The sequence below is a fragment of the Venturia canescens genome, chromosome 5 (genome assembly GCF_019457755.1).
Source record: "Venturia canescens isolate UGA chromosome 5, ASM1945775v1, whole genome shotgun sequence".
In the NCBI taxonomy this organism is placed as follows: Eukaryota; Metazoa; Arthropoda; class Insecta; order Hymenoptera; family Ichneumonidae; genus Venturia; species Venturia canescens.
Genome location: NC_057425.1, coordinates 14559535 through 14580004, shown reverse-complemented (window position 1 = coordinate 14580004; position 20470 = coordinate 14559535). Strand labels below are relative to the sequence as shown.

The 20470-nt window shown below is 41.3% G+C and overlaps 1 protein-coding gene across 3 annotated transcripts in view; it reads left to right on the top strand.

Moving 5' to 3' along the window:
• Window positions 1-20470, top strand: part of LOC122411446 (Glucose transporter 4 enhancer factor) — a 120578-nt gene that overhangs the window by 8933 nt on the left and 91175 nt on the right. The window contains exon 1 of one of the 3 annotated variants that reach the window (XM_043420219.1): window positions 18281-18561. The exons of 1 other annotated variant lie outside the window; for it this stretch is intronic. Coding sequence is in view for 1 of the 2 variants with exons in the window: in XM_043420218.1 (XP_043276153.1) it covers window positions 19166-19171 (6 nt within the window). In the remaining variant the exon portion in view is untranslated. One more of the 3 variants, XM_043420218.1, reaches the window with a different exon arrangement.

Here is a 20470-nt window from a genome sequence, read left to right as displayed (position 1 = left end):
CGCATTTTTCTGAATGCTCATGATTTTTTTCAGAATTTTCGTGGATTTTTGAAATTCCCTTTTTTAAATTTTTTAAGTGGCTCTATTTGTACATTTTTGTTCCAGTAACCTTGAGACTTTTCAGAACTGATGGTAAATATGTCCTCTAAAACATATGCAAAATTCAAATTTTTAAAAATTTTTTTCAAAATTTTTTCAAGAAATTTCAAAAATCCACGAAAATTCGGAAAAAATTCATGAGCATTCGGAAAAATACACACATTTAATTGTTTAAACAATTTGTTATCAGCTTTTGGGCAACATTATTATTGATAATAATTGTTGTTCATAGCTTTCCAAATGTTGTTGAATTTTTTTCAGATTTCTATTGCATCACGAAGTACGGAAATTTCAATCAGATATATAATTTTTGGTCCAGTTATACCTTAAAATTGGAGATCACCGGCCTGAGTAAGTGAGTGAGTGAGACGCGCGTATTTGGAGCTCCGCTGCATTTCTTTATTTCGATCGATCGATTTTCTAACGTTTCGTTATTTTGACCGTTCGACTTTTTGGTGTTTCAGTATTTCAACCTCAGTAATATTTTTTGGTCTTTCGTTAATATATTTTCAAAATTGTGAATTTTCACAGAATCGCTGACCGTAGTAATTTATGAATCGAAAGAGTGATAGTCGAATTTTCGAAAAATCGATATTTCAGTCATCCTCCTATGGGCGATTGTTAAATTCTATTTTCGATGTAAACGTGCTCCGAACCTTGCAGTTTCTGCTTTAAAGTCGAGATTTTAGCTGTTCGAAATTTTAGTCATTCCAACATTTGTTCCCCACCCGAAATTTAGTTGATCGTATCGTTCACGTGTAATTTTCACGTGAGACATTTTTATTCCTCGTCATCGTTATTATGCTCTCGTTTCGTCGAATTGGAGAAAAAAGGAATAAAGAAAAAACGGCTGGAAGACGTAAACGATGAGTTATTTGATTGGTATGAAAATTTCCTCGATGCCGGCCGGCGTCTTGACACGTGGGTCGAGCAATTTAAAACGTACACACACGCGCACATTGATGAATAAGTAGATATACGCGGATGTGCAATCGTCATCCTGTTCTCGCTCGCGCGCGGCTAACAATTTTATTCCGATAACCTTGATGAAGAAATATAGCATCGCTATATGCTCCGATGTTCGACCGGCTCACGGCGAATAAAAAGACTCGTGGCATAGTTCTGATTGGAGAATTCGATAGTGCCAAAGTTTTTATTTATCGTTATCGCCTCCGCAGATTGATCAAACGCGCTTTTGACTTTTTTTGGTCTTTGCACATGACGAGAAAAGAACGAAATTATTCCGGGACGCTTGTGATGATCAAGAAATTAAATTGACAAAATAAAAAAAATAAGGAAAAAGAGATGTAACGTCATATCGTTATAACGCGTCACGCTTTTGCTACGACGTTTCGTTTTACCGCGAAGCTGGCTTTCCTGGTAAGTACAGTATTGAAGATAGCGGCGACGCCGCGTCGTTGCGGACATCTGTGTAAATGTTATTTTGATTTTAGTTCCAAAGATAATTGATCCCCGCCAAAAATGGAAAAATCGAGTTGGAAAACTCGTGATTGGGGGTGTTGACGAAGACGCTGAAGTTTGCGACGTTGGAGCGACCAGCGAAAAGATCTAAAAACCTCTTCAATAATTCCAGAAACTCTCCAATTTCGTTCCCTCCAGAATTTGCAATTCGTGATTTTTCAACCCACACCGATGCTTCGTGAAACAACAATTTGGTGAATTGCAAATCTTTTTAGCCTCCGTTTCGTTGGACTTCAACGTTGCTGCAAACTTGAGCTCTGCGTGCCGCTGATTCTTCTCCTTCGACGCTAAAAAATATCGAAAAACGTGCATGCGTATGAAATAAAATTTAATTGTAATGCCTTACCGCTGTTAATTCTCACGAATACCGTATCGAGTTCGAAGTAAGGAACGATTAAATCACAAAGATAATGTAAATAAAGTACATAATACCGGTCGGTCAGGTTTTGCACTCGTTATATATTGCCGGCAAAAGCGTGTGCGCGAACGAGCCGGTAAATAGGTTATGCAATATAAGAGATGGAACGCACTCGCGTATGGCGATATGTTAAGTCACACTCTGGTGGGTTGTAGAATGCATTTCGCGACGTATATTCTAAGCGCATACGTTCCTTACTCGAGATATATGTACACACGTCGTGCTGAACGCCCGCGCACAATGACAGTGACGCGGTCGTCACTCGTGGCTCGTTTCCTACACGGATAACTCTGTTACAAATCGAAAAAAGTAACAACAACAAAAAGTTGAAAAATGATTCGCGATCGTCGCGTTTCGAGGTCGTCTTCTGCAACGTTCCCCGCACGCTCGTGCATAACACGATCATATGCGTCGACTTGAACGAATAATATTATTATGAATTAGCAATAATTTAATCGGTTACGTTATTAGTATAAATTATGCTGCAGCGTCGGGTCGATTGATATCATTTTTCTCACTCGCGTTCTGCATCGTCTACGCGGAGATAATTAAACGGTTATATTTAGCGTTAAATTCACTGTAAAATATTTACCGGATGTAAAAACGCACTGTAATATTTTCAATATTTTGCCGAATTTTCAGTTCTATAATCGTGAATATTGCGGACAGTGAAACTCACGGTGAGCGTACTAAAATTTACAAAACTTTAAGCTAATTTTACGGCGCGTCACGCCGTAAAAGTTTTAAAAGTTGCTACTTTGAAAAATGAATATTATTTATTGCACATGAAAATTTAATTTTTTCCCCGTCACAATATCATGAGCAGCTCGTCACCGCGCTGTCGTAACTGGACGGTAATTTTTCAAATTTAATTATCTCCGTGCAGGAGAGTACGTTTCTCTCATTTGCAGTGGATCCGCCGGTATCAATCCGTGACTCGATAACTGCGAATATAAATTGAAATAATATCGATGAAAATTGGAAAATATTGTTTTCTTTTGCCTCTGTATCGCGGAAGAAGATAAACGACCTCAGTAAATCGAGTTGGTCGTCGTTTTTGTTAATCTCCCTCCTGTTTCGATGAAAAACTCGAACGATCGCGAGCGACGGAGGGGGAGGTAAAAAGGAAGAAAACGCGCAGATAATTAGAAAGAAATAAAAAAGAGGGAGAAATAAAAAGAGGGAGCTAGCAGGAAGAGCGAGAGAGATGTCGCGAGATCGGGCAGCAGCGTGAGGGATACGCGAGCAGAGATGAGATGAGAAGAGATCGTCCCGAGGTCAACGAGAATGAAGAAAAGAGAAGGGCTTGTGCCGCGCGCGCGGCTTGATAAAACGCTGCGTAGAAACCGAGTGCAACGCCGCGAAAAGCCACTATTGTAAACACTGAAATTTATGCACTCGACGCAATAATACCCTCGACGACGAATCGCGTCGAGCGTCTTGATAAATTTTATTTCCGCGAGCTAATATTTCGCAATCCTGGCGAACATCGAAAATATAGATTCGCTCTCGCATCGGAAACTGCGTTTTCCTATTCAACTTGCCTCCGCTTCGTTTTCCCACCAACTTCGCTCTTCCTTCCATATTCATCTGCAACTGGCACACGAGCTGCTCTCCAAGTGGGTCGCTCGTGGCGACGCCTAGGTCAAGTTTATGCCGTGAAAACCGGGACAAAAGCGAGAGTCGAGATGGCATATATGTAGAGAAAAATAACAAGAAACTCGTGGAAAATTCATTTTTTCGTCATCGTACGTTCCCCGTTTGTGATCCTCGTGGAACGACCTGGAGCCAAAAATTTCGCGAAAGTATTTCTTTAGCCAGCATTATCGTAAGTATTTTCAGTTTCAGTGTTTATCAAACGGTCAGGTTTATCGTCCGCAAACAATTGAATTCTCGATAAACTCATGGCGACGCAAAAACCGCGCGTGTGAAAAAATACTCAAATGCTCACGTTCACAGTATCGAAGAAAATGAAAATGCGAACGATCCTGATCTCGGAGAGCGATTCCGTCGACGCTCCCGATCCCGGCCCGCCCTGTCCACGCCTGACGCTCAATCGCGCCTGAGAATATTATTTACAAAAGAATCAAAGAGGAGAGAGAGAACGAATAAAAAGTTTCTCTCGAGTCGAGCGGCGAGGGGGGGCACGTAGAGAAATGGCCTCGCGTACGCGTACTGCACTCGCGAGTAAAATCCCGGCATTTCTCCAACTTGGAAATTGAGGTCGTGTGTCGTACTAACGTACACTTAGTAAATGTTACGTTCATCAATTCGTAACAGACATAAACTTGCTAAGCAAACGAAAAAAGACTTTTTTCAATGCAGAATTAAGGGGAAAATGAATTGAACGAAAAGACAATTTTGTTTCAATTTTTCGTCGAGCGTATGCTCCAATTTTGGAATTATTTAGTTGTACATTGAATACAATGACAAAAAATAAATGTTTCGCTTCGAATGATGGTTCTCGCGGAAAAATCGATAAGGAAAAAGGCGCACATTCGTGCGATCGCAGTGTCCGCTATAATACTGTTTCATAAAAATACAAATATACGGTCGATGCATGAGAAACGTACGAGGAACAGCTGGACCGTATTCATTCGGGGTCTCCGACCGATTCGCATCTTTGCAACACTCGCACATCGAAGAACGTTCGCTGCACTCGTGTGCGCGTGTGTTTCAGTATTTATACATTTTTGTGCGACTCGGGCATATTTGAACAATGGATTTTTCAGCTCGGCCCCGTAATGTGGCTTGCGCGACACTATGTTTTCCTTTTAACAGTACACACTCTGTCCCCGCTGTTGTGTAACACACGCGGATATGTTTTCGTGCGAGAATACATAATAGCAATAAAAAAGAACAAAGTGCTGTACTAAAATGCAAGCCTAAGCGAATTTACCGTAACAAAAATAGAAGCCGAGGCACATTTGCGTGGGACTTTTCTTACACGCACACTCGGCCGTTTATTATTTAGTTGCCGGCGCATCTTTTCGCGTTCGATTTAACGTTCGTCCGTGGAAATCGCTCGTAAACGCGGTGAGCAGGAGGCTTTTTTCCAAGTACAATCGTGTGTTTTCGTACGCGCGGGCTCAGTGGAGTTATTCGGGACATTGAAACGGACCGTAGAACAGATCGCTCGTCGTAAAAGGTCTCTAAAGGGAAGGCTAACGAAACTCTGTTTCCACCAAAGCAGAAAGGGCAGGAACAAAAGTTTGACGTATTTCGAGGGAGCGGGAAAAAATGAATATCGAAGAGCGAGTGAGGAAAGAAAGGGCGCGAGAAGCGAATAAAATAAGTGCGGCGTCGTAAGGGCGTAGCTAAAGCTTAAGGAATGCGGAAAGGGCAAACGCGAGAAGGGCGAGCGGAGGGGAGCTTTCCCGAAGGTTTGTCGCTCCCGTCCGCGTCGTGACCGGATGTGTCGTGCGGTAATTCGAGTCCCAGTCCAGTCCTCGGAAACTTTTGCTGTCACGTCTCTACGTTCGGCCGCTCTCGCTCTTCCGACCTGCTCGCGTCTTTTGCCTCACGAGACAATTGAACATTTAATTTTAGTCTTTAGTCGCTTGATATTAAGGATATATTGCACAGGCGATACAATGTTGCCATGCTAAACCATGCTAAAAACATAAAAAAATTCAAAATGATCAGAATTTTATAAAATTTGGTGAACATATTCTTTAGTGCCAAATTTGACAATACAAATTTTTTAAGATTTTTCTTCTGTACAGTTATCGAGTAATTGATCACTAAAGTTCACGTGTATAAGCATAGCGTTTCCATATATATAGGTATACATTCCGGGCATAAGAAATCTGCTTTAATGCGTAATTACTTGATAACTAAACAGAAGAAAATTTTGAAAAAATTTGTGTTTTCGCACTTGATGTTGAAGAACATTATCACCAAATTTGATAAATTTCTAATTATTTCGACTTTTGTATCATTCACGTTTAAGGGGAAAACGATGAGTTTATGACTCAGTGGAATATAGCGACGAGCGCGGGGCTCGCGATCGGAGACGAACAAATTCCCGAGCAAAAGATCGACCGCAGGTCGGTGGTTTCTTTGATCCGAACACGAATCGAGTTCCGGGAGTCTCTGTGCGCTCATCATCGAGACTGCCCGAGAGAATAGCCATTCGCAATTAGCCCTACATGCTGAATCTCGCGTTACGAATAAATAATAATATGTAATAACAATAATATTTGATTGAGGTCGCGTTGCCAAGAGGAATTAGAGCGCAGCAATTGAAGCTAATTGTTCCCATGCGGTTGCTACTGCGCCAACAAAGCTGGAGAAGTGAGAAAGAGAAAGAAAAGTGTGCGCGCGAGGAGATAGAGAAGCCGCGCGTCAGTTTCGTCGTCCATCCACCAAGACTGACTTCACCCTCGCGTTTACGCTCTTCAGCATCGAATCTCCCGTGCATACGATATTTCGAACCACACCGATCCGAATTGAGCAAACAGGATCGAGCTCGAGACTCGAATGATGCGCTTCAAACAAATACGACGACGGATTATCTGACGTTCTTTTTTTGCACCAGTTTTTGTAAAAATGTATATAGCTACTCGTCGATTAAGGATCATTTGCTACCGATTTAGTCAAAAGACAAATTGCTGCGACTAGCTCCCAATAATCATCATTTTTCGTGAAAAAAAAATCATGAATTTCGAACTTTATGAGTATTGAGTGGATTTTACGAAGCTGTCAACATATTCTTCAGATATTTTTCTATCAATGGAAGTTTTTGCAAGACCTATTTGTCAATGCCCGCAAATTTCGTATATACAAAGATGCTGGGAAAACCACCGAAACCGGCGTAAAAACCGCGTCAATTTGGAGAACTCGTTTTAATTTTATTCTCGCACGAACAAAGTATCCTCGGGCCTTGAAATTTTGACAGGACATTTTTTTTTTCTATTCATTACTGTATTTAAATTTTTTCATCGAAATCTCTTTGTTAGTACAATTATCGGATGAACTTCCTTAAGAAAAATACGAGCAAAAATGGCACAATCGTGCCAAAATCTCATGAACGCGTTTCCCTGAAAGTTGCGCCAAAATCGTGTGCCAGTAATAACAATCTGTGCAAGCAATTTGTGAAATAATTAGCCACTCCGAAACATCGCGAAAAACGATTGTGTACACTCGATGTGTTTGCCTCGAGCGGTAGATCGAGTTAACGGTCATCGTTGTGCACTTCGAGAAAGGAAAGACACCTCCCTCACACCTTTTTTGTGGAGTGTGCACCGTAATCCATCGACTCCGCTGTTGGTTGATTGACGCACGTATATGTTAATATATTTATGTCGCGTAATGATACTGGTGCGAACGGAGATGGTAAACCTCGCGGATGCGGGACCTTGAATTTCGAACCGTGATCGATCCATATGAGCAAATACGCGATCGATTATTTATTATTCACATACGTGTTCATTTTTCCAAGACGAACGATATTTTTATTATCGACGAGGGTAAAACAAAATTGATTAACAAACTCTAATCGATATAATCGCGTATAAAAAAAAAACGCGAATTAAGGAAGTTGAGGCATTAGAAAGAAAATGATGTCACCGCTTTTAAACCGATTGCATCTTATACAGCGGAGTGTCAAAAAAATCAGTCAAATTTTCAGACAGTTTAGGAGCGTCGCGTTGCTGAGAAAAATCAATAACACTTATATATCCTTATGAAAGTCAAGACACATTCAATGATATCTCCGTTAAAAATGATGCTAAAAATATGAAATTTTTCGGGCAACATGAGCTTGCTGAATAATGCCAATCGTTTTTTTAGATTTATTCCCGCTTTCACCAGTTTTTCGTATTTTTTTCCCAACTCATCTGTGTATGCAACATTGTCAAACTGTAAACTGGCCTAACTTTTGAAAGGTACAGGTCATAAATTTTGGCTCAAAAAAATGACTGTACGGCCTCAACTTCCTTAAAGAATTTTCCAACGATGAAATATCGGCGATGCCAATAAAAATAAACGAATTCCGATATCGAGTTTTAAAATCGGTTTATTAAAATGAATTTGATAGAGCGATTAAAATAGCGGTGATTACCGCGAGAGTAAATTTGTTTACGGCTGAGCTCTCAAGTGCGTTTCGAGTCGATGAAAGCGATTTATAAATTCGTCAAGTACACGCCTCTCCTTCCCCTCGGATTTCTCACTCATTTTTTATCTCCGTTTCCCCGACTCTTTTCCTCGTCCGTACATGCTCGACTTTTGATTAAGTGCAATGGTTGCAACCAGCAGCCGTAAAAGAGCCCGTGGCCGCGTGCGAGCCCTCTCGACCCCCGCGTCGCTCCCTCCCTCGCCACTTTCCCCGTGACCACGCTATGCTCATGCTTGAATCGCGGGGCACCGAGCCAATTGCGAAAGAGTTTCTTTCGTGGGTTGCGCGCGCGCACGCGCGTGCCGGTATGGCAACCCGGAATCTCCGATAATCGCAACCGGGCACGAACGCAATCGCGATCTCTTACACACAACGGGACTGAGGTCTTTATACCAGAGACCATTTTTTCTCCTTCTCTCTCTCTCTCTCTCTTCCTCTCGCCCCTCGAGCCAACTTGTCCGCGTTGGCCGCCTCTCTCGTTAATTAAATAAAATGTATTTCACGGACAACAATTTTTCGTCCGTACTCGCGATCGTATGCGCACTTTTCCGTATACTCGTTGCATTCCTCAACGAATCCATGAAGATTTACTACTCCCCATTATCGAGGGCTAATATTTTTCTCTCTCTTTTTCAACATTCATCCGGAAAAAATGGCTTATTTTTATTGGCCTCTATTCTCGAAACGATCTTTCTTTATTTGTCAATGAGTGACAAGCCGACTATTTTTCCTGTACAACGAAATGATTAAGGAGTTTCTGTACAGAAGTCTAAATATTAAGAAATCGATCAAATTTGGTGATAATGTTCTTCAACATCAAGTGCGATGTTTTCAAAATTTTCTTCTACCTAGTTATCGAGTAATTGCGCATTAAAGCAGATTTCGAAACGCTATGCTTATACACGTGAACTTTAGTGATCAATTACTCGATATAACTGTGTAGAAGAAAAATCTTGAAAAATTTGTATTGTCAAATTTGGCACTAAAGATTATGTTGACCAAATTTTGTAAAATTCTGAACATTTTGAAATTTTTTATGTTTTTAGCATGGTTTAGCATGGCAACATTGTATCGCCTGTACCGAAACTCCTTAATGGACTTTTTTTTTCATTCTCCATTTTCCGAGTCTCATTTTTTTTGCTTCTCGATGTTGTATTCGCCGTTGTCCTGTCAATCGAAAATGAGCCGCGAGCGGTCTTCGGTGTGACGCACTTCGGTAATTACCCCCCTCTTTTTCTACTCGCCCCTCCTTCGATTCCTCGCCCCCCTATTCCCAGCATCTAAAACAGAAAGGCGTCCACATTTTCCCCCCACGAGCAAACAATAATTGCGCCTTTTCCGCCGATATACATCGCTCTCTTAATTTTCTTTCTAACCGCGGCGCTACGTGATTCCCGTTAGATTCATCCGCGATGATACGGTCAAAAAGTGTGAAGCATCGCTCCGAAGCCAGCCCCGAATGAGTTTTCCCTCTGTCGAGACCTCCCATTCGCCCTCGAAAAACTCGCTTTTTCATCATTTCACTCGATTCAACAATCGAGTATCCCAACCTTTTTCATCGCTTCACAACCATCGTTTTACAGCTGCCCGCATAAGCGCTTTTCATTTACAAGAATCTACCTCAACCGTTTTTCTATTTTTTCCCCCCTTAAATATGCTCATTTTACTCGACTCGCGCGGATGCGATGAGAAGTTTGTAACGGATGCGGATTTGTGTTTGCACCGCACGGAAAATTCTATGCCGTGTCCGCCGGGCTAAATACATATAATAATCTCCGTACACCTTCTCAGCGATTTCCTCTCCCTGATTATTTTATTATACACGTACACACACACGCACACACACACACACACACTCGTGTGTGAATTGTACCGATGCTCTCGGCCTTTTATTTATTCTCTCAATTTTCTGCACTCGTATCTGAGCGTATAGTATAAACGTATGCAATTCCCCTTCATACACGTCGATATTAGTCCGTATATAGAGATGTACTTAATACCGCGAATCCAGCTGATGTTCCTGTTACACGTACGCGGAAAACACGATTCTCGATCTCGCCAAGAGCCTCGCGTATACGAGCAAGAAAACTTGTCCGTGATCTCGAGATCGGAGTGGATAAAACGAATGCGCACGCTACACCCATAAAAGTCATAAAAAGAATAAACTATCGCGGGGAATCAATGAACCCAATATTTCCAATGCGATCACCAAAGAGGAAGTTGAATTTCATATTTCAATTGATCGGTGACCTTTCGTTATTGGAATCCAATTTATGCTTTAGCTCACTCTGATATATTAGCCAAATTTTAGAGGGAGAGGGAACTCGAACCGTTTTCGTTATCCGAGCGACAGGAAATTCTTCACGCCCCTGACATTCGTTTAAACCGCAAAGAGATATAATACTTTTATTCGAAAACCGCAAAAAATACAAAATTCGATGGTCACTAAAAAATGTTTTGATCCTCGTTGTTTACTGCGCTGGACGTTATTTCGCAAGCTTCCGGAAGATTGCGGCTTGCTCACCGGGCTCGTTCGATACGCACGCCTCGCATTATTATTCGTTCATCCTCTCACTTGCAATTCCATATACATATTAATAATACGTGTATGTATTAACGTGTTACAAAATAGCGAAGCTCGCGTTGTAACGATACGCGCGCGTGACGTAACGAGAGCGAGAGCCCAGAAACCGCGGATGCACCAAACGGTCTGCATGTATTTATGCACAAAAGATATAGAGTGAGCGCAGCGAGCGAGTTCCATGGCGTCGTAAATAACGATCGATAAGGCGACCTTGCACTGTGCAAGGTAATACACACCGATGCACACGTGCGCGCTGCTTCGAAATAACATATAATGCCCTCAGAAGCTTACGATCAGAGTATTTTGTTTGCGTGTATCTCATGCGCCACTGTCCATTTTGTACGGGTCGTTTAACGTGAAATAGCGAAAAATAATAAATTCTTCCCGCACGTTAATACGGAAAGAAATGCATATTCGTGGCTTGGGCTTTTTTATGATTAAACTTCCGAAATCGTCGCGATCCGAGGGACGAATGCGGATGGGTGAAAATCACTTCTATTCTCAAAAGATAAAATGCATCGAAATTAAGCGTCGAGGTGTTATTTCAAGTCCCATTCGATCTGAAAAGACGACGAAAGAGAGCGACGATTGGACCACGTGCATATAGCGAGGAGTGAAGCAAAGAACGTGGAGCCAGAGATAACGGGAGCTTAATTCGGTTAACTCGTTTGGAGTATTAAACGAGCGAGGGGAGGAGAAAGAGAGGGAGAAGGAAAACTTGTGTTTCTTGCTCAAGTCTATGACTGGAAAAGAGGCGATGGTAGATAACTCTATATCTGAGCCGCTCTATACAGGGTGTCCGCTCATCGAACTTTTGCGTCTCACCGGAACCTCCGGGGTATTCCCATATGTGAAAAAATCGAAAAATACACCTTTCTTTCGAGTAGACGAACGAGTAATCTCGTGAATCAAGTTATTGTACTTGGATTTTTATGAAAATTTATCATTCAATGCGATAATTCCAAAAATCAAAATGGGATCCAAAAAATTGGTGAGAGTTCGGGCTCAAACATTTTTTCGATGCGCAGAAGCAAATATACTTGTTTCTTATCATCGCTTCTTGGGCATCCAGCAACCTCGCAGCAGACGCAACATAGTCGCGTATTATGAATCAATGTACACAGCAAATTTATGCACACACGCACTTGGGTGCACATTTAACGTAAACGAATATGATGAAAAGAAGAAAAAAGCTAGAAGGAGAGGATTCTCAGTGCGCAGTCAACTGACTAACAGGGACATTGTTACGGCCAATTATGTAGAAAGTATTCCGTTCTCGTGTCGAATGGACTCGCGAGCTTCGTCCGCGCGTGTGTCTGCTTTGTTGGTATTCTCAACGGGATTTACAGCTACGTATAAAGAAGGCGCTTTCGATCTGTACAGCTTATTTTTTTCTTTAACCCGAAAAGCAAGTTCCGTTAGAGCTCTTGCACGAGAAATTTTCTTCTCGTGCAAGAAAAAAGTTGAGTGATCAAGATCAACGATTCAACGAATCAATCGGCAGTGCTCAAATTTTTCGAGACATCCGAGAATCACAGTTTTCATTTTTTCATTTCCATTTCGGTTAGTTATGAAAAAAGTAATGGCGAGAATCGGTGATTCGAACCGGCACTCAATTACAGATTTTTCCACATCGCGGGACTGCGCGAGTTTTGTCAGTTTCAACAACTTTCACCCGCACTTGGCTCATTCGAGGAAGACTCGAGTGAAAAAATGATAATAATACGATGACGAAATTTCTATACTTTCCCAATAATGTTACTTTCTCAAATTCTCGAAACATATGACGAAAGAGCTCCGTCGAATTGAAGCAGAAGGGATTCAAGTATCGTATAACAGATATCACGCTCTTCCATATGGATCGGTTAGACTATCGAGTGCCTCGTGGTCCCCCGTACGAGCGTCTCGACAAAAAGGCATTAAAGCTTAGAGAGTGGGAGGTCCGTGCTGGAGATTCCACAACGCTTGACCCATATATATTCTGTGTACATTTTACTATATTGAAAAGAAACAGCGATTGCAAGAGTCTAGTTTAATGCTCGCCATCTTTTTCTTTCCCCTTGACTCGCTTTCTCGCATCGAAAGTATTAATAAGTTGTACGATATTACGCACATATACGATAAGAGAAGATGACCACTTTTTCAGTATATATTGTAACTCGGACTTTTCAATAAATTAATAACTGCTGAAAAATCACTTATCGCCTATCGATTGTGTTCGTTATTATTCATTTCGCGGAAGATAGGCCAATTGAAATTGAGGCAGCGCACAGTATATTGCGAGCGACGAATAATCATTGTGCAACGTTGTAACATTTCGAAATTATTTGTACACGCGTCGCGAGTAAGAAAAAAAAGTAAGACCGATCGATCCTAATATCGATCGCGAGTGGCCCTTTTTTGCTTGGCTCTCCACAAAGGATGCAATAGAATTTAGTTTGACATAAAAACACGTGAATTACGTAAATTCTTCGTGGGTTCTTAGAGACCCTTTGTGAGAGATCTGCATCTTGGATAGAAAAGAGGGCAAAGTGACGAAAGGGTTGAAGCGAAAGGGGGCCACACGGTTTAACTCGGAAAAAGAGATGGAAAGAAAAGAGTCCGCAGCAGAGAGTGCTTACTCGAGAAAAAAGAGAGATGGATATAGCACGGGTGCCAGAGTGTTTTACGCAACAACCATCGTTATATCACAACGGTCTCTCTCTCTCTCTCTCTCTATGCTCTCTTGACTATCCTTACCCCCTTCTTTTCTGTTTCTTCATCCGCGTTACTATATTAATCGCGTCGTTTTCTTTCTCTTTTTATCTCCTTCTTTATCTACCGATTTCCCTCTCTCTCTCTCTCTCTCGCTTGATCCATCTTTCTCTTTCTGTCTCGAGATCTATGCAGCATATTCTCGAGTGGCAACAACGCTCGAGCTTCGATGCACTATGCGAGAGCCGGTCAATTTGTCGTGATGATACTCGACGGAATAAAATACCAGAAAATATCGTCCGTAGCTGGTTGACTCAAATTTATTTTCATTTCATTCGAGGGAGCCTGCGTTCGAGTCGATTTTTTTTGTTCACCGTTATTGTGGATCGATTACGATTTCGATTGAGAGGAAAAGTCGATTTATTCATCGTCATTTTCATTCTTTTATCACGTTTTATTTGAATTTGTTTTTTTTTTTCACTTTACAAAATTACAGTTTTATATTCTTTTTTTAATATAACGTTTTTTCATGATTTGGGCAAATTTTTCTGAATTTTTGTGTTGAAATTATTTACAGTTGGTTTAACATTTTTTTTTTTTACATACCATTATGCTCTTAATTTTTTTTTCATTCGTCGTCCGACGTACTCGTCGCTTTTGCATTTATTTGACAACGTTTTTATTTTATTTTATCTAATTGAATTATGTCTAAAATGGGTTTTCTATAACCTTTACCAATGCTCATTTAACCGGTTGATTGGTTAGCTTTTTTCCAGTTTTTGTGCCAAAATTGGTACGAGCCAATGTGTTACCGAAAATCACGATAATTTATTTCTGAGGGTTTTCAAGGTTGCTGATTCCATTTTCATGTGACAAAGCATGAAATTTTCGCAGTGAAAAATTAACAAATTTCACCCTGAACCCTGAATTTTTCACATTTTTCGGGGGTAGCGAATTTTGTTTGATTTCGATGAAAGAGTCGAGTGTGATGAAAAACTAAAAATTTTCATGTCATATAGCATGAAAATCCATTGAAAAAACGAAAAATTTCACCCTCAACCTTCGATTTTCCCCATTTCCAAGGGTAGTGAGGTGAAAATTAAGTTAAAAAATCGACTCAGCGACCCAAAAAACCATTGTATACCAATTTTTGTCCAAATCGGTTGAAAATTGATAAAGTTATTTCAATATGTACACATATGATACAAAATCAGAATGGGCCCGACTTTTTTTTGTACATATATGATCCAATACCAGTCAACCGGTTAAGACAAATTTCGAGAGAATAGATCGAACTACTCCTTATTCTTACAAATCATCGTGCATTTGTTTATCGGAAACTACTGTCCAGCAAGTCACATAAAACGTAAATGCACTCGTCTCAAATTTCTTAATATTTTCATTCTTTTATCTATTCGGGAGTTTCTGAACTCTGCGCGCGAGAATCACCCGTTTATAATTACGAAAAGCAGGAAGTCGAAGAAATCGTTTCCCAAATCGCGATGATGATAGTACACGCTGTTGACTGCTTCCTAGACAAAATCGTTATAGATAGCGTTTTACCGGCGTTATTGGCCCTCGGGATGACTCTCTCGCGGAGCTCACAGAGAGTTACTTTTGCTCGCCCCTCTCGTCTAATGACCCAATTGATGTACGTACGTGACGCGATGCGTGTGCCATGCTCCAGATTCCATCTTTCGAACCGGTCCTCGTCACATCCCCGTATCTCGGCCTCCCTCCTATCCGCTCCTCCGCGATTTCTTTCACCGAGCTTCCGAATTTCACTCTCGATGTTGCTCGGGAGAGCACAACCCACACCTTTCTCTCTGTCATCACAGCCCTCGCTCTTGCATCCATCTTTATATCATACAGTTAATATACACGAATTTATACATACGTCTGCGTTATATGCGCCATGTACTAGTTTCTTGTCCTCGAGACGCGATGTACAAAAAACTTTCCCCTCGTACGATTTGCAAGAGTTATAACTACGGATTGCAACAATTTCCATTTCTAAATAACGCACCAACGTTTAACGTTAAATAACTATTTTTGTGAACGTTTTTTAAACCGCAGAGGAACGAGGCGAGATTTTGTTTGGCATTGTTGAAAATTAAAGCGTAGGTGCTACATTAGGGTGATGCAAAAAAATCAATATTTTCGATATTTTCGAAACTAAATGTTCGCTCTCGTAGCATAAAGTTTTAGTGTTTGATGGAATGCTATTGTCGTATGGATGCAAAACTCCAAATATTTTTCATCGAACTTCCAAAATCGGTCTCGTCACTTTTGCGGATAAGACTATTGTACAAAGTTGCCATTCTGCACAAACTCGAATAGTTTTATTGTAAATAAATAGTTTTTAACTAAACATTTTTGTGATTTTGCACTCATTAGCCTACATTTATTTTCCATCGGAATTCAGTCGAAATGTTTCACTAATTTTTCTAATCCACGAGAAAACTAGAAAATTCCCAAATTATAACGTCTTCTGCACCGAAATATGTACCAGACTTTGGAATAGAGAATTTGAATTCGATAACAAACAAACCCAAACAACAAGAATAGTTATTTGTAGCCACACGTTTTTTAATCTCATAATTTATAGCTAAATATACAGAAAAAAAGAAATAAATTATGCGAGGTAGCCTTTAAATTTGATAGAGAGCGACAAAATTTTATTAGATTCATCATTCCATGGAGCACTAACACTTTCTGCTACGACGATTTTTGAGAAAAAAACAGAAAAAAAAACTTTTAAAAAATCGGAAATTTTGGGAAATTTTTTTTTTTTTTTTTTTTTTTTTACTAACGATTTTCAACGTGCTTCGGGGTTGGGATTTCCATCGCGCGCGAGAATTTTCGTATGCATAGATCCGATTGCCAATTTGCCATATCTTCTCGGAATAATAATTATGGCGGGCTACTTTTCTTGCAATTAAAAATAATCGTAATATTTGTCTTACTTATAATTTTATGTCGCGGAGAAACATTCGGTTCTGCAAGTTTATCTTCTTTGTTATGGCGGGGAGGTATTAAAATATTGAGCACTATAATTCGACAGAACGTACACATTTGTGAGGGCGTAATTATTTTCGTGTCGTATTTTATTAGCCAGTTGGTTGAGCAACGATAATTCGGTAGATTCGTAGATCGCATGTCGATGCTGAGGAGAATACTTAAGATCGAAAGTGCACCTCCCTCCGGTTTATGTGCACGAGAGACTCGCGGCATGGAAATATATATTTAGAGGGGCGAGAGAGGGGGGGGGGGGGCTAAAAAGGGAGGTTGAAACGTTGGAGGTTTGAAAAAAAGAAACGAACGGGGGGGCTCACACGAACGAGAGCAATGGATCGGGCAACGCGAGTCCTCGTCGTTTCAAGTGTATGCGCGTTTGAACTACTAAAACAACCGGTCGGTGTATTACACAGTTTGAGCATTATGTATGCAAAGCCATAATACAGGATAGTAGGCGAGTTTAGTTGTGTCGTGCTGTACTCACGAATATGCAGCGACCTCGTACCGCCCAATTCAAAAACAAACTCTCTCGATTCTCTCCATTTCATTTGATCGCGACGCGACATTTCGGCTGCTCCCCTAATTGACACTATATTCGCAATTAAGCAACACCGCGCAAATGAACCCATTAAATTGAAAGGTCTGTTAAAACTGTTCTGAAAGTAAAGACTGGATAATCGGAATGCCCGCGGTCTTGATCAGCGTTCGGCATATTCGACTCGTGCCAGCACATAAAACTAATGGCACAAACGAAGAAATCACCATCGACTTGTCTGTAAAATTCGAAAGGCTGAAAACAGACTCGATTTGTGGAGGAACCTCTACATGCTATAGCCACGTTTAAGTGCTGTACCGGGGGACTCTGCCACGTGGACGCTGTTGCACCGTCACTCTGTGGGCTATGCGCTTGAGCTCTCCCGTTCCGTAGCTGCTGTTACTTGTTACCGCTATCTCCGGCGTGTGACCTCGTTCGAGCCACGGGTATAAAATTTACAAAGTACATAACTCCTACTAATATACAAACTCGTATGTATATTTTCATGCACATTGGAGACATCAAACACATGGAAAATGCATGCAAGTCTCCCTGTGTGTAAGAACACACAAGCGTAACTGCTGCGCCTGACATTTTTTTTGACCTTTAAGCCGCAAATTTACCGAACACTAATCATTTATTCTTCACGGGAGCAGTTTTCTTCTTCATCGTTTTTGGAGCACCGAAAACGAAATCGTTTAACGCGTGAGACAGTGTTACGAGCGTCTGCTGTCTAACCGATTCAACATCTTGACGCTCAAGTTTGCTACGTTGGGGTCCAACGAAATGACGACAAAAAACTCCCCAATAATTCGACAATTTCGTTCTCTGGCGAATTTTCAATTCGTAGTTTTTCAATCTACACCGCGATGAGCCGTGAAATGAAAAATTGGTGTTAGTTACGAAAGTTTATTTCCGTTAATTTCGTTGGGCTGGGACGTTGCCAACTTCAGCCTCGTTTCAAAATCATCTATAACAGCTTTTCGCATATTGAACGATTTCGAAACGTTTGTTCGGATGATTACACTTGAAATTCAGGAAAGAACGTTAATCGTATTTCCAACGTCATGCTCTTTGTAGTTTCTATTGAACATTGACGCGATTGGCAGCTGATCATAGTCGAAAAAAACTATTAGACTTTCGAGCTAACTCTCGTTTTTCCTCCATCGATTCCGCTTATCGTCAACAAAGCACACATCCACATGTGCATGAATAGGTATACGAATGAATGTGTTATACAAGAAATCCGCAAGCAGCTTGTGCGCAGTTTGTTCGTGAGGAATCGCTCGTCTCCGGGGTGTTGAGCGTTTTGACGCTTAGCTCCGGCGACTACTGCGTCAGTAATAAAACGTACGCCGCGCTAACGTAAGCGACGAGGCTATATCGCGGGTTTAGTAAAATAATATACCGACGCCGAAAAACACTCGCGAGTGCACTCGCGGTGGAGTTTTAATGTCACAAAGTTCCAGTGTCGCTCGCTTATCGCAAGACGCGGTGAATCGGCTCGTTTCATTGTGAATTTATTCCCTTTTTTACGCAGCCTCCTCGTTCGCCCGCGTGACATATCATTTCGCCGGTTGAAAAGGTCGCGAGGACGCGAGCGCGCTGACGAGGTTCGTTGCACCAAAAAATCATGAAAACATTTTCTTTTTCTCTTCCTTTCTTCCGTATCTTGGAAGCAACAGGCGAACTCGGCTGGAATATAAATTCAACGACGAACAGCCTGCAACGAAGTAAAGCGAAGTAAAGCGACGTAACGCGAGCTGCGCTAACGCGATCGTGTGATCGACCCCGCGCGAATACGGATATAGGAGACAGCCACGCGGACGCGACGGGGAGAAACGAGCGTGAAAGAGAAAGAGAAGCGAGGGAGGGGAAAAAAGTGCAACTCTCTGTTGCACCGAGTAGTATAGTCGGCGAAGAGAGATAGCCCGTGGACTCTTACGACGTCAATTGACTCTCTTTTATTTGTCATCGCCGCTTCTGCGACTTGTGCTCTCAAGTCGCTTGCAATAATCACCTACACATATAGGTGTACATCGAGTGTGAAAAATTCAACGCGGACTTTTATTGAGGAAGACAAACTTATATTCACTCCAATTTCAAACTTGGAAGACAAATTCGTGTGGAGACTTATTTTTTCATTCTTGTCGCAGAGTGTTATTGATTCTTGCTTACAATTTACGTCGATATTGTGCTCGAGGGAATCCCGGAGTCATGGAGGTACTTAAATTTTATATTTTTAAAGAAACTATTATTTTTTCTACGCACCCGAATTTTCATCTTTCCTATCCATTGAAAACTTGTCGGCGAATTTTCTTAAATTTTTGATCTACTTATTTGTGCATTCGCATTAAACGGGAAATTCACACTTTTCGAGGGTGATGCGGAGACCTCCGATGTCTCGCTGCGCGGCAAGATCGAGCCACCATGGTCGCCGCATGCACTTTCAATGTCGATTGATCGTTCTGCTACCGTATAAGTGAGAGGACAAGATGCAGTTCCGGTTAGCCACCATAACGCACGCGCGCGATATACTCTCGAACGTGTATTCCGAGGCAACGTTAGGGGCGTTCGAGGCGAAATCGCATTCGCCGCGAAAGAACAACTCGAAAGTGATTCCGGCCAAATTTTTCAAGCTCAAAATAATAATATGATGGATCCGTTTTTTCAATAAGCGATCGGAATGTTCCTCCCGTAGAAATACCTTTTTATGGGAATTTCGAGTTACAACTGCGGACAAGGAATATCTGTGCCGAAGTTGACGATCCTTGAGATTTGTCCTAGAATTTCCTACATGCGCGTATGTACGCACGTATAAAAGACAAATTTATGTATATGCAGCCTTGTCGTTCGGACTCGGGAATGTTTATATATATATAAATATCGTGCATGTTTACTGAAAATAACGCTCTCGGCGAAACTTGGCATTTGGCTGCGAAGAGAGAATGGAAATTCCGATTTCTCGCCGATTTATAAGCGAACATGTGGCAATTCCGCCTTTGGGGGCCACATACGACAACAATGGACCTCGCGAGACTACCAAATCCGTATCCACGTACGAATACGCATGTATACGAGGCATGATGAAATTTATTATTATTCTTGTTATACATACATGTCCCTCCCTACCGCTGTATTTATGTTGAGAGGAGATACACAGAGGGAGATATAAAGGAGAATAAATAAAGGAAAAAAAGAAAATTTATGCGCAGCTGTGCCTCAGACGCAGACTTTTTCGATTATCGCAAATCGTCAAAACAATTCAACGTTACTTAACTCCGAACGGTGTGGTAAATATATATTGATAAAGTCGAAAAATTCCGGTTCATTGATAGGCTGATTCGGATGCAAAATTCCGCTGACGTATTTTGGCGATACGCTTTTTTTTTGGTGTCGCTTTTTCATTTTTTTTCGACGCGCGCGTGTCATTTCCGCTTACGAAAAAATGAGGAAGTGGTGGCCCCTGGAAACAATATTTCACATCACTATCGTCACGTCGCGACGGTACTGCGATAATGA